This window comes from Pagrus major, chromosome 7 (assembly GCF_040436345.1).
Source record: "Pagrus major chromosome 7, Pma_NU_1.0".
NCBI lineage: Eukaryota > Metazoa > Chordata > Actinopteri > Spariformes > Sparidae > Pagrus > Pagrus major.
Window position 1 is genome coordinate 14075150 of NC_133221.1, and position 15356 is coordinate 14090505.

The 15356-nt window shown below is 42.4% G+C and overlaps 1 protein-coding gene across 1 annotated transcript in view; it reads right to left on the bottom strand.

Annotated features, from left to right (window-relative positions):
- LOC140999959 (dedicator of cytokinesis protein 3-like) overlaps window positions 1-9522 on the bottom strand; it is a 51680-nt gene extending 42158 nt beyond the window's left edge. Inside the window, exons 1-3 of the mRNA XM_073470558.1 lie at window positions 9486-9522; window positions 1408-1491; window positions 16-56 (exon numbers count right to left, since the gene is read on the bottom strand). Coding sequence (XP_073326659.1) covers window positions 16-56; window positions 1408-1491; window positions 9486-9522 — 162 coding nt within the window. The remainder of the gene's footprint in view (window positions 1-15; window positions 57-1407; window positions 1492-9485) is intronic.
- Window positions 9523-15356: the final 5834 nt, after the last annotated feature.

The following is a 15356-nucleotide window of genomic DNA, read 5'->3' on the forward strand; positions in this document are numbered from 1 at the left end:
CGTTGGTGTAATTACCTTGATAGAAGGCTTCTTGGTGGAAAAGCCTCTGTACCAACCTGAAGGGAGACAAGTGCACATCAGAAAACATCACGACGATTTGGCTGTGGTATTTTTTATCATTATGCTTTTATCTCAATAGCTAACACATTTTTAAAATTACATTTTAGCCATGTTAACATGTTAGCTATGACTGTAAACAGTGTTTTCTCACATACCGTGTACAGCTAATTAGCTTACTCATCAAACTTGCGTTAGCTTCGAGTAGTCTGGTCTAACTAGTCTAGCTAACTATTCTAGCTAACCACTAGTGCAGCTCTGTCTATGGGAGGGTATCAGTATAATCTCTACAAATCCGCTTTAACACAATGATTCTTGACAATCAAAAGCAAAAAAATGCTGTTTCAACTGTTGCTGTGAATACTTAGTGTTGCTTTGTTAGCTTGAGTAGCTTGTCCTAGCTACTGCTGCAGCAGGTCTGTCTGTGGCAGAGTAGGCTATCGGTAGGCTAACAGCTAACAGCAAACAAAATGATTCATCTTTTCTTCTTGACAGTTTGAAGCAAACAAATGCTATTTTAACTGATTCTGTGAATATATTTTAGTCAGTTTATTTAACGACTACGAAATAATCTGCGGCAGCCGTTACATTAGCTTGGGTTCCGCTAGCTAGCAGTTAGCTAGGCTACATCATGCAACTTGTTTGATGGATTAAAATTAGGTTAGTGGCTTTTTAGACATGACTAGAAGTTATGTGATTACATTACACAAACATAAAAAGACCTTTGTGTGTTTGGGTTGGTGTTGGTACTGGTATTTATTACGTTTACAGGGTTTCACGACCTCCGCTTGATCAAGTGTAGTTTACTTTCTGTAGGGCTGTAACCAGGATTTTAGTAACTCTGGGACGCGAGTCAAAGTACCACCAAAAAGAAAGTCTTTAATCATTTGTTTTTTCAGCGTCGGCCATATTTTTATAGTTTTGTTTTAATGGTGCTGGAAATCGACAGCTGCTTATCTCAAATAACTCTAACCTTTGATGTGCTTCAGAGCATTTTCCCCATAATTAGTACCAGCATGTAAAGCTCCTCACAGGAACCTTCCTACGAACTCGAAACTACCGTCTCGTAAGATGAAGTGTTAAAGTGTTATTTCTCAACATAAACGCTGCTTCAAAGCTCTCGCCGTGCTACTAGAGGGAAAAAGTTCTGGTGGAGAAACACAGGATTCTGTATTATGTATCTATTTGGCCTGAAAAGTCACATTTAAATAGGCAACTGGCTTTTTAGCTGTAGGATGTCGATCCACGAGGACATCCGTAGTGTCCACGTTAAGTTATATGTCTCTCCACAGTCCAGAACTGCTCTTTTGTTTCAACAAAAAGACATTATGATAAGATTTGATTGATTACCTTCACTCTTCTCCAGAATCTGTACAGTTTCCCCAATCTCCAGGACCAGGGCCTGACATATTGGTGACCGGAAGTTGCAGATCACTGTGGGAAAACAAGATAAAAACAACAATGAGACAACAGTGCTGACAACATATTTGACATAATAATAGTTCAGCATCTTTGCTGACTGTCGAGGGAACGATTACGCCACGGATAAACATCTCTGCTTAGTTTTATCTTTGTGGCCTCTGATTAAGCGAAGGTGCGTCCCCCCCTTACAAGTGTGTTGGGGTTGTGGCAGCGCTTTTATTAAGCTGTTTATTGCAAACATCTTAACACAAAGTGTCACGCAGGAACCGCTGCTTTAGCACACACTGTAAACAAGCTCCCGCCCTGAAGTAAGGTAGTCATTTTAATAGGCAATTAATTCTTAAGCGGCCTGATTTTTGTGCAACGTTAAGTTAATTGAACTGTATCCAAAAATAGAGCCCACGCAAACCGCTCAGTGATACGACGAAAACGCTGCTTTATCATGAGTCACTATTAGCATAAATCTTCCACGTCTCCTTGCTTTTGCAGCATCACGCAGACTCTGACCGTACACAGAAGCGATCCAGTCGTCTGCAGCCACAAAGCTGCGTAACGTGCAGTGCGCCGGCCTCGGTAAAAGGCAAACTTGTTTAATAATGACAGAGGCTCCGCTGACGATTTTAAAAACCTACAAACGGTGGCCCCTTCAAGGAGAGTTTGGTGTGAATCATTATGTTAATGAACTAGCCAGGGGACCCTGTGAGGGGGAGGAAGAAGAGGAGGAGGAGGAGGAGGGGCTCGGCTCCGTTTGCCTCAACTCAGCTCGGTTCCTGTGCTCGGGTAGCTATGGCAACAGATCATCTACAAACTGGAGGGCTTTCTCGTCTTCGCTGTAGCTGCTGCGGGGATCGGGGGCATTTTTTAAAATGGCAAGCTTATGGATGCTGCACGGCGCCGGAGTTCAAGTCAAAGCATATTCGGGCACGTATTAGAGGTAGAGAGATGGATCGACTTAAAGAGCCTCTTTGTCACCTTTTTTTTTCCAGTCAGCCTCGAGGCCTTTTTTTTCAGCCGGGGCTAAGTATTTCCTATTTGAGAGTCCTATTCCTTAATGGCCTCTATTTCATTTGAATTGCAAAAACCTGCACTCACACCGTTTGAAAAGTCTTTAGCGCAGGGCCATGTCAGATGAGATTGTCATGTTTCGAGAGAGAGAGAGAGACAGAGAGAGAGAGCGTCACAAAGGCTCATATTTTCATAGTCCTCCCTCACAAAACCTCCAAGCTGTGTAAACACTCTTTCATTGTGCCTAAAAGCTGCAGAGCATTAGCATATCCTCAAAGCACAACTAACCAAATTCGTCTTCTAGACTTCGACATGTTGAACGTAGGATGTTGGAAGGACCGACGGGACGGGCAGGAGAAAAATGTTGGCAAAAGCAAACATTTCTACTCGGCAACAGTCATATCAGGCCAGACTGTCCCTCGATTTAGTTGCATTCAAAGTCCACACGGCATCTTGTGGCTGCTATTGTGTAACCAGTAACTTTCTGGGAGGGAATTATGTTGCTTTAGCGTCGGAGAAGACTCCTGCTGTCCCCTCAGCTCACCACACCTTCATCCCCCTCTTTTCTGTGCTGCTTTTTAAAAGGCAGTCATACGTCTCCTACTCGTCCACGAGGGAAAGTTTTGCCTGCAATGTATAAAAAAAACATATTTTAATCTTCCAGCTGCTCTCACATAATAAAAGACGTCTATTTTTAGAGATTGTTTATTTGTTTGGGGGTTTTTTAGGCTTCATCCAATCCTTGTTTGGGAACATTTCAGTATGAAGTGGTCCAGACTCAGCAGGGGGGCTCTGCGTTGTCAGAATTTAAATCCCCCCCCCACAACTATGAAACTACAGAGTACAAGACCTGAATTCATCAAAGGTCTGAGAAGCTCTTACAGTTACAGATAAGAAAGTTCCCCCAAGGTGGCAACTTTACAACAACGTGACAGGGACTGGATCCTTGTGAGCGATCTAGTCGTGACTTTCAGATGTGGTTAAAGCAAAAGTGACGATGTTGGTGGCAGCAAAGACGATTGTCAACGTTTGCAAACGAATAAAGGTCAAAAACTACAGAAACAGTGAGGATGGAGTAGATACCTCACAACACAATACACGTTCCTTAATGAAAAAGCGGCCGGGAGACAATGACAAAAGACTAATCGGACTTATTACTCATCAAGGTCGTGTCATTCCATTATTTGGTCTGTACTATGTAATTTATTAAACTGAGTAATAGCTGAGAATTATTTAAAATGACTCCCACAGTTTGGCTGCACACACTGAAATACACATCTGTGTTAATGCAGATCTGAAGACAAACAGCATTTCAGACAAGCATTGTTTTTTTTTTCCTCTGAAGTAAATATAGTAGATTTATAATTATAATCTATAACTGCCGATGGCTACTACAGCCAGACCGTTACTCGATTTTTGGGGCGATGCCGATATCGACGTTAGTAAGTAAAATATGAACGATTACATTTATTTATTGTCATTTCTTGGTGTGCTTGCCTACATAGAAAGCACCAATAAATATCTAAAAACGGTACCACAGGTGAGCAGTACAGCGTGTTAAAGTGCATATAAAAGTAAAAAATTCTGATATATCAGCTGATATACACATGATTTCAGCAACTGTCCCTCAAATGTGGTAGTCAAACACAAAGATACGTAACAGAGGCAGGATACTTCTCAGTTGATGTTGTCTAAAATGACTGAAATCACTGAACAGTGAATTATACAGCGATAATATCGGACGATGTAACGATCGGCGACAACCTATAGCCAGGTAGGTGTCAATACAAATCAAAATACGTGGATATTTAATGCTTTAGACTGAGAGACTCGGATCAGATTCACACTGTAGATAGTTACTCTTCAACTCAAAGCTCACTGTTTCCTGCGTCCATTTTATTCTCCTCACAAAACTACCAAAAGTTTTATTTTAAACGGTCTCTGAAGAATCCAGTTTTTGTTTCTGTGTTGGCGTGAAGTGAGAACAGAAGCTCGAGTTGATTTTCTATAACAGCTGATGATGACCAAAAAAAAACGTGGCAATGCAAAGCTCTCCACGGTGTTAGAAGAGAGAAAGTTGTAGCACCACAAACACTGTGTCTGTTAACTGTAATACCAGAGTTTTAAATGTGTTCGAGTCACATTTCTACGTCTTTTTCACCTGCAGATATCTCCAGAGAGAATCTGTTCACCACGTACTAAATGGAAAGCCAGTGTGTGTTTGAGGGTGACCTTTGACCTATTTCCCTCGCCTACTCTTTACGTTCATGTTGTGCATTTTCATCATGTTGTTCTGTTGTAACAGGTCAGCAGAAGGTTCATTATCCGGTGTAAATAACATCACACGCTGTCACGTCTTTAAAAATGATTTTCCTCAACATGTAAGCTTAAAACACAACACGCGTGACCCGATGACGACCTCGCTTTCGAATCAGTGAGAAACACATACGGTACTGAACCCTGCGGCAGCCCCCCGGGGGGAAGAAATATTCAGCAGAGAGCGCAGAGCTGTCATCAAAAACCTGCCAGTACAACAGTAAACACTATTATGGCTCATAAATTATCTGTTATTTTTTTTCCTCAAAACAACTGAGTGCTAATGGCACCGGTGTACTGAGAGACAATGTGTTAAAGAGGACGCTGTGTTCATCTTAACTGCAGCACTTTCTTGGAGCTCCGGTCTCAATCAGGATTCGTACGACTGAGGCTGAACTGCTTAAACCATTTCAGTAATGCAATGTGAGCACACGGACCATGAAGGTCCTGCTTTTCTGGCTTGTCCCAGATCTGGCTAAAGTTAAAAATTACACAACGCTCTTTGGGCTTCGCCCACTGAGTCATGTTGCTCAGCACGACTTGAATGCACACTCACTTACTCAGAGACATTACTGCACTGAAGTCTTGCTAACCGAGGGATTTCTGCCACGGACGCAGAGGAGCATTTTACCATAACTGATCCCGAATCGGCGTCAGAGAGATCTGGGCTTACTGCTGCAGGGGTCTGTGTTGCTGGGAAATGAGGACCTTATTACAGGGCACTTTTAAATGACTGTATACACGACTATCACACCATATTTATTGTGCACGTCAGTATACTACAGCACTGATGAACTTTGTGATCCAGAGCCGGTGACGCTCACCAAAATGAGGCTGAGCGACTCTCCACTGCGGCTGAGATTAAAGGTTAAAATCACGGATAAAACCAGGAAGAAATGCTACTTTGGACTACATTAATCTCTCTAATCCCACTCTCGGCTGAACATTAGCTCTATCTTTTGTTCTGTCATGAACACGTTTGATCCTCGAGCTGTCCATTTCAGATAATGGTGGCCCCGGCCCGCCTGATTATTTCATGTAGTGCTACAGTAGTTTTTGTCTGCCCCGCGTCCATGTGGCCGCAGATAAAGGCAGCTGATTCACTTCACTCTGTCTCATGTGGGCAGGTACTGACTTACAGTCGGAGCTCTTTCCAACAGAAGTGTAAATAAATTCTCTTAATATCGCTGCTTATGTGAGAGAAATTCATCAGTGACTCATTTCCAAATAAGAGATTCAAAAACAAAGTCCAACTCGCAGAACCATTCAAGGAAGACTCAACTGAGGATTGTTGAGTGAATTCATATTTTTTGATTATCTATTAGTCATAAAATTGCAAATATCTACAACTTACAACCTTAAAAACAGCTTATATTCTGTTTTGACTGCGTAATGAGCATTTACGTTGGGGTGCTTTTGACATTTTACAGACTAATTATTAATTTAGGAGCAAAACAAGTAATTACAGATTAATTGGTGATTAAAATAAACATCAGTTGCTGCTCCAGCGTGGAAAAGAGCTGGGCAGCAGTAGCAGCACGGTGCGTTCAAATCCAGGCCTATATGGCCGACCTACGAGTGATTTACAAACTCGTGTTATTTTCTGCATAAACACAACCAAGAACAACATCATGAAAAGGCAGCGTTTCTAAGAAAGGCATTAACATTTCATGAGGTGGTCTCCAACTGTTTCCTGTTTAGACGGAGCCCATTAAGAGCACACAAGACTAAAGAAAGGCTTGCTCGGTTTGGGGATGTGACGACGCAAGAGTTTAGCGCAGAACGCGATAAAGAAAAAAACACTCAATAAGGTGATCGTGGTGGATTTTCATTATCGGGATAATCGTGAATATCCTCACATGAATGACTTGAAAAAGTCCTATATTGGTTCCTGATTTATTTAAGTCCTGTTTAAAGGTGCAATATGTAAGAATTGGCCACCTGTTTAATTTAAACTCCAAACAAGTAGGGGACAGCATATCACTGCTAACTGCTAACCGGTTAACTCAGCTAGGTCCAGGTACATTTAGCTGACTCTGGGAGCTCATAGCACCGTGGGAGTGTTGCTGTTTACAATGCTAGCTGGTTAGCATGCAAACTTCAGTAGATATCTCTGCAATACAAAACATAAACCACTGATATTTATTCACATTTTGTTTATCACGAATATTTTTCCCCACGATTCGCACATATTCTTACATATTGCACATTTAAATCGGACGTGTGTAAAAAACTTTGGATTTCAAACTCTAAACCGACAGGGGAGATGAGATTACCACCATGTATTTATCCTCTATTTGTGCAGGAAGATCTTTATGATTTATTATTATGTATTTAAGTTTCTTTGAGTGTTTTTCCATTAGAAAAAATGATGCATCCTCTCTGTGATGCAGTTAAAATGTGTGTTTTCCTAACATAATGTACAGTTAAAGGGGCGCTACGTAGTTCTGGAGAATACATTCAAATTCAGAATATTTACAACTTTAATGAGGTAATAATACAAACTCAGAAATATGTATCTTTTCCATAACTGAATAAACAACCTGCTCTCAGAGGAAAATAAGGTCCCCAGAACGCTGTTTGAAGAAAGGTGGCAGGGTCCGCCACATATAAACAAAGTAAAACAGTATGAAATTGCGTTGTCCTTTAAGGTCAGTTTGTTTATTCAGTTTATTCGGTCATGAAAACAAAAATAATTTGTTTACTTAGTTTATTTAGGCATAAAAAAATCAGCCAATGAAGATCTTAGAGTGCACCTTTAAGATTCATGTTCATGTGTGTCCTCTCTGTGATGCAATTAAATATTAGTTATCCAGACACAATGTATAAGAATTAAAGTGACATCAGTACGTATTTTTTTAGCATTTCAATGATTATCAGGATTATATCGTGAATCGCAATTATGTCTGACAGGATAATCGTACCGTCCCGCGCCTCGCTCGGCTTCATATCAGCGTATGGCAAAAAGGAAATAAGCAAAGAAGATAGGAAAATATGCAAAATGGTGCCACTAATACGACAGATGAGGCAGGAGGAGAGATGATAACAGGCCCCGTGTGTGTGTGTGTGTGTGTGTGTGTGTGTGTGTGTGTGTGTGTGTGTGTGTGTGTGGAGCTGCACTGACAGGCCAGCAGCTTCATCTACAAGGATGTCAGAAATACTGAACCTCGCATGTCAACACGTTACATGAGGGGAATAGGGGAGGGAAGGATGGAGGTAGGAGGGAGACCAGAGTAATTTAGGCTTCCTTATCATGGTACAGTATGTACTGTGTAGGTACTGTGTATGTACTGTGTAGGTACTGTGTATGTACTGTGTAGGTACACATCGGCTCTGCTTCCCCGCATTTCAGCACCGTGGACAGCGCCAGGTCAGTCCGCACCGACTGATGCTGCGGAGGCTGGAAACTGTTGCTCCCCCACCACCACCACCACCACCCCTACACACATACACACACACACACACACACACACACACACACACACACACCTCCCTCTCTACTGAAAACAAAATAAAAAAAAACACCTGCAGTGATTGCACGATGGATAAACTGGACTGATTACAGAGCGATTAAACGCGATAAGATGACTGTACAGCTGATATAACGGTGGATCTGCCATCGGGGCTCTCATCCTGCGGTCTTTACGAAACGATCATGACCAATGTGATGCCTCGAAACAAAGTGTATATGTGTGGGCGTGTGTATGTGAGGGGGGGGGGGGGGGGAGTATCATCATGTGCGAGGCAGCATGAGTAGCCCTGCAAGGAAGAAGCTGTGGAGCATCTGGACATGACTCATTCCCCCCTAATGAAACCCTCTATAGTATAATCACACGCTATAGACGCGTCAGTCGTGGCTGTAGGGTTCAGAAGGGGCCGTGTGGCACCTTGAGGTGTTATTACAGTGTTTCCACCTTTCTTTCTTTTTTTTCTTCTTTTTTTTGCATCTGAAAGGAGCTGATCTGGCTCCAACTCAGGTGGTGGTGGGGGGTGGGGGGGTCAGAGTGCACACAAGCAGGGAGGAAACACGCAATGAGAGCCACGGTGCGGTGCGGTGCGGTGCGGTGGGTGTCTGCAGCAGAGACAGCAGGCTGCAGGCTGTAGTTGTGTGTCTACAGGTAGACTCCATCCTCAGTTTTTCCAGCCTACACCTGTTGGAGGGACGCAGTCACGATGCCCCCTCGTGGATTCAACACGAATCGCCCCCTTTTTTTCTCCCTCTCCCTTCTCTCTCCCCCCCTTCCAGATAACGCTCATAAGAAGAAAAGGCTAAAATGCTTCTCCTCTCTCTGACGCATTTCTTTTCTTGCAAAGCCACAAAAACTGAAGACGGTGCGAAGCGAAGCACCGCATCTGTTTGAAAGGTGGTGTTGGTGGCGGTGGGTTGTAGGCTGTATCAGCAGCCCACGCAATTTCCCTTTCTATGCAGTCACTGGCCTTGTATATCAGCCATTATGTGTTTTTCATTGGGTGTAATGGGCATTAACAGCGGGGGAAAAGACGGCTTGGATAGCGTGCGAGAGGTGCCGATGGACACACTGGGTGTCAGCGCGAGGCTCGTCTCATTAAAGTCGATTAAAAAGCTGCAAACCAAACGTCGTGTTAAAAAAAAAAAAAAAAAAAAAAAACACAAGAAAGAAAGAAAGAAAGAAACAGAATAAAAAAAAAACAGGTTATACACTCACCAACTCCGATCTTCTCCTCTTCTGTAGGTATCCACATAATTGGTTATTTTCCCTCCGGTAGAGCAAGCCACATTATGTCGATATCGTGAGATGATGCTGCTGAAACACGAGAGCTGAAAGGCTGCGAGCGGTCCTGGCTGCTGCTCCGCGAGGACTACATGTCTCCCGACGCTTAAAACGTGCGCAAAAGGGACCATGAAAGCCTCGATATCTCCGCTCTTATTATGTCCCCGGCTTGTGTCTCCAGTCTGATGCAGTCTCCGTGTCCACCTAATGTAACGCACACACACGCAAAACACACGCAAGGAGGGGAGGGAAGTGGGGGGGGGAGGCACGCACGCACGCACGCACGCACGGTGAGCGGTTTTTCTCAGCTCTCCACAAAAAAAGGTGTTACTGCAGCCGCATTTCAAGTGGGAACCGAGAGATTTCTCCTTTTCCCTCGAAGCTTATTTATTTAATTTCTTTGTTTGTCTCTTTTTCTTTCTTTTTTTTTTTCTCTTCAAAGCCAATCCGAGTCCAGCTGACACACAATAGGCTGCTCGGCCCGCCTGAACGAGCGGGATCCGTCGGTAATTAGGAGGCAATAGGTCGCGATGGTTGTTCAGCGGTCCGAGCTGTCGAGCCGGTGCGAGAAAATACTGAGAAAGCTGCAATATACTATAAGCTGCGCCATCTTCACGGTCGTCACATGACTCGTTTTTGTCAACACTGATGTGTCAAGCAATTGCAAATATATGCGCCCTCTCTCTCTCTCCTCTCTCTCTCCCCTCTCTCTCTCTCTCTGCATGGCAGTTGCATCCATCACAAACACAAACTGCATTTTCTGGGCTGACTGGCTGGCTGGCTGGCTGACTGGCTGGCAGTCGGCCTTTTTTTTCTGATTGAATGTGTCGCTTTAGGGGGCTGTTGGCCATAAAGTAGCTCCCGGTGTTACAGATCAGGCCAGGCCATGTGGGGGAAGCACCTCACAGGGTTGAGTCATTTTCAAAGAAACAGACCCACTACCGGCAATGCTTTGTCATAGTGCAGTCATGCTCCCACACAGATGAGACGCAACTAACTCCTGTTCAACTGTGGATTTCCCAACCAGGCCGATATCAGGCAAGCACAGGCTGATTTATAGACTCTGCTCACATAAAAACAATGACAGAGCTGAAGTTTAGTGTTGTTATTTACCTATTCACCTGTGATTTCACAGCTGTATGTCTACGTAACAGGATAAGTTCACTAAAAAATGGAAAATTCAGTCATTATCCACTCACCCACGTGCAGATGGAAAGTCAGATGAAGTTTTGACCTCCACAAAACATTTCTGGAGCTTCACAGCAGAGCAGTGTTCTCCTAAACAATAGAAAACAGAAAGCGAGAAAAAAAAATCTGATCGGATCCACACCAAAAGTCAGTGGGGTCTATTCAAGGTTGAGACACACCCTCTGTCTGAATTTCGTGGAAATCCATTCAGTAGTTTTTGTGCAATTCTGGTTACAAACCAACCGACCGACCGACCATGGAACAAACACAAGTTTTTTTACATAACGTAAAAAACAAACAAACATAAAACAGCTCGTTAATCGTAATCCAATTCCCCAAAAGTCCCGAGATCCCAAACTGATATGTAAAGACAATATTTACACTCTTGATGACTTCAGACGAGGGGGTGTGCTAACACTTTTAGCTTAGCAAGTACGTTGAAGATTTTGGCTTAAAGGGACTCTATGTAACAACTTGAAGGAATTTACACACATTAATCCGTTTTAATTGGCCGTATGTTAGCAGATTGTTACATGACGTGAAAAATGAGACCTTCCCCGTCTCTCTATGTTGCCGACAAGCCTGTGGATGATTGGTTTAAAAGTCGTTTAATGCTGCTGGGCCGTGGATTTCTTTGCATCAGAAACGATCACAGACATCCCTAAAAAAATGATTAGGTTTACATCCATCCAACTGGACAAATTTAACAGGTGTTTAAGTCCTTTGTAATTCATTCAGTTGATATGGTGCCAAGTACCAGAAGGCAGTCCCAGTTCAGTATTTACTCATGGGGTATCAAAGAGTGAGCCAGTCCAGGGATCTGGTCTTTCTTGAATTTGAGAGGTGATGTGAAATACTGAGGCAGCTTCAGTAGTATACATTTAGAAACAATAGTAGCAGTGAGTCGATTTCTTCTTGTGGCTATGAGGTGGAACGAGCAGCATGAGAGTACAGGATACCCCCGTAGTCACGCACAGACACAGCTGCATCATTCTCCTGAACAACTGAAGCAGATGGCTATTTGTTTTAAAAACATAAACTTGCCACATACAGCTCGTCCAGGGAAATCCAAGTTTCCAGAAGCCGCGTGATCCCGAATTGATTTGAAAAGACGTTATTTACACCCCTTTTTAAGCCAAAATCTTCACTGTAGCATCTAAGCTAAAAGGGTTAGCACACACCTTGTCTGAGGTGGGTGCATGAGCTTGACTGCATGCTGAGGGTGTAAATACGTCCTTTCAATTTAAAATGAGGTCTCAGGGTGTTACGCCGGATGAGCTGTACAGAGCCATTTTAAGTCCCCATCTGCTTCTGTTTTTTGGGATATTGCTGCAACACTGTTTTGCTTTGAAGCTCCAGAAATGTTTTGAAAACTATGAAACCTCACCCGACTTTCCATCAGTATGTAGATACTGACTGAATTTAAATTTTTGGGTGAACTTACCCTTTAAGTGAGTCGCTGCTGTTAAAATGCTCTGTGGGTTAATAATGAATACTATTACTTTGCTGTGAAGCTTCAAACCTCTGACGTTAACAGTCAACACAAATCCACCAATATCAACAAATTATTTTAGGGAAGACTTGAAGTCACAGAACAACTTGTTCTGTTTTACACCAGATGAATATACAGGACTCGCCCAAAAAAGCTCTGTCATACAGTATCTCACCCATTTGTTATTTCAGTGCACTAAGCTGTCTTGTCCTATAGACAAGGCAATCATGAGTAGAAAAATAGAGTGATTTGGTGAATATTGAGCGTCCAGTGAGTTTGATGTAGTGTGGGAGGGAGGGCAGTATTCAGCAGGGTAATTTCTCTCCATCATAGCGACGCTGTGACTGACTCCCATCTGTCTATTACTTCAAGTGGAACACTGTGGGCGGTGTTCCAATCACATACATAAAGCTGGAGGAGTGTGGGGCGTTTTACAAGCTAAATATGCATCCTCGCTAATAAGCATGGGAGAAAAAATAAAATATAACAAATTATAAGCTTCCATAAAGCCTGCTGAAAATGCGCTCGAGTAACACTGCAGCATGTAAATGGTGAAAATCCAGAACAAAGGGCATTTTAGTGTTAATTTTACTTGTTCAGTTCGAGAAGAGCACTGCTGAATTTAGCTCTGATGCAGCAGCACTGTGAGGATGAGACACAGGTCCACTGCAAACAGGGATTGCCTAATACAGTGAGAGCTGCTATCTGTTTCAACATTCCCAAAGCCAGCAGACAATAAGAGCCAGCCGAGGAGGTAATAAGAAGCATGTCCTACAAACTCATCCATCACCTGCCTTCAGACAAACACACACACTTTTATTTCTTTACACTCCTCAGGATCATACTTTCATGCACTCTGGGCTCCGTGCACACATTGGGCATGTGCATGCATGTGCAGGCAAACACACAATTTAGCACTTATTTGATCGCCTTAATGTGGTTACGACTATTTTAGCGTGTTATATTATTAACTGAGATGAAGGCCAAAGGAAAATTTGGTGGCATATCCCTGCGTGCACAATTCAACAGTCAAGAGACCTGAGTCATGTATTAAGGCATATAAGTACTTGCAGGGAAATAAAGATGTGATTATTCGCATGCAACAATTGTAAAGCATAACTAATTCATGACATATGTATATCTAGGCTCAGGTGCTGCTCATTCTCACAGTTTTTCTTCATTGTATCCACACAGAAACTGGAGCTATGCACACAAATCTGACAACTCAGAGCTCATGTATCCAAATCAAAACTCAAGACCGCCAAGCTATTAGAACAAATCCTTTTATTTTTACTCAAATAGAAAGTCCAAATAACATTTTTGCAAAACTCTGAGCACAAATCACATCATTAAGCACAATATCTTCACCCTGAAAACATAGGCCTCAGGTGACCTCTACTGTGCTGGTGAAAAAAAATGGAGCAGCATTGAGAACAGAGAGGAAGATGAAGACTGAGAGCAAAATGAGGGGGAAGGCGACCTAGTATTTCTAATGAAATGTGTGCAATTTTGGTAACAATATCGCCGTTTCACTTAGTTTCAGGAAACTGTGTAAAAAATCTATAATGCAAGGGAAAATGTTCACTTTCCCTGACACACAACAAAACATACACAGCCATTCACACAACCAGCATCAGAAACAATCACAGATATCCCTAAAAAATAATAGCTGTAAATTCATCCACTTGGACCAAACTAACAGGTGTTAAAGTCCTTTGTAATTCATTCAGTTCATATGGTGCCAAGTACCAGAAGGCAGATCCAGTTCAATATCTACTCGTGGTGTATCAGGAGTGAGCCAGTCCCGGGATGTGGTCTGTTTTCAATTTGAAAAGAGATGTGAAATACTGAGGCAGCTTTAGTGGGATACATTTATAAAACAATAGCAGTAGTGAGTAGTTTTCTTCTTGTTGCTATGAGGTGGAACGAACAAAATGAGAGTGCAGGATCCTTCCAGAGTGAAGCACAGAAATGACGGTGATTACTCAATGGTTATGTTGACCTCAAGAGAGAAAAAAAAACATTATTTATTTTCTGATCCTGATTTTAGCCATCTGTTCTTCATGAGGTTTTTTTTTAAAAAAAGTTATCTAACCACATTCCCACATACTAAGATACCTAAGATTGAACAACTTCAATTCAGTACAATTTTATGCAGAAAATATCTGAAGAACGTTAACAAGTCTTGATATGGCTTCATTTAGAGAGGAACTGTGTATATATAAGATTGTATTGTCTGCATAAAGATGGATATTAAGCCCCAATCCTATTTTCAAGTTGTTCCCATACCCTTTTTTTCAAGGTGAACCCATTGCCCCTCAGAAGAGAGTCACAAGTACCAGTAGAAATCTCCCCCTATGACATGGGAGAGTCATTCAAGGCACTCATACGATGGTGTCTACGTTACAACCGGACATTTCCAATATGGCGTCGTCTGCAGTGGTGATTTCTCTTGTGTTATTGTGGCAATCCTAATATTATCACAGTGCCATTTGCAATTTATCTGATGGAGACAGAAAAGCATTGACGCTCGCAATTCTTTCACAACTTCACGCTGTCCATCAAGTCATCATTAAAAAGGAACACTGCTTTGTTACTGGCTGCTAATGATAGCGGTACTTTATAGGCTAACATCAACAGCCTGTGCTCCTACCCTGCCAGTCTGCACTGATGTTAGAGGAGGTGTACCAAGTGCAGCAACTTCACAGCTGGATTTGAATTTTGGGCATCATATGTCAAAATCAAAATCAGCAATAACAATGTAACATTAGCAAGCTAGCTTATTAGTTAGCTACCGAGAAATAAGCAAACTAGCAGCGATTGTTTCATGCTTGTTATAAAGAAATGGCCCATAATACTTACAAACGAGAGTTCTCATAACACTTGGTTTGAAGTGTGCCTCTGAAAAACCCAAAGAATCGGGACACCCTACCCCTCGATGTGAACGTGCAAAACTGAGGGGTAGGGCTAACTGGTAGGAGCAAAGTGTTGGAATAACAACATGTTATTATGTGGATTTTAAATAATAAGGGACCAAGCACAAAGCCTTGTGGTACCCCCTTGGTTATAAGGTTGCTGGTGTTTGTGTTGACAAAAAAAGTTTACTACAGTTCAAAAGATTTACT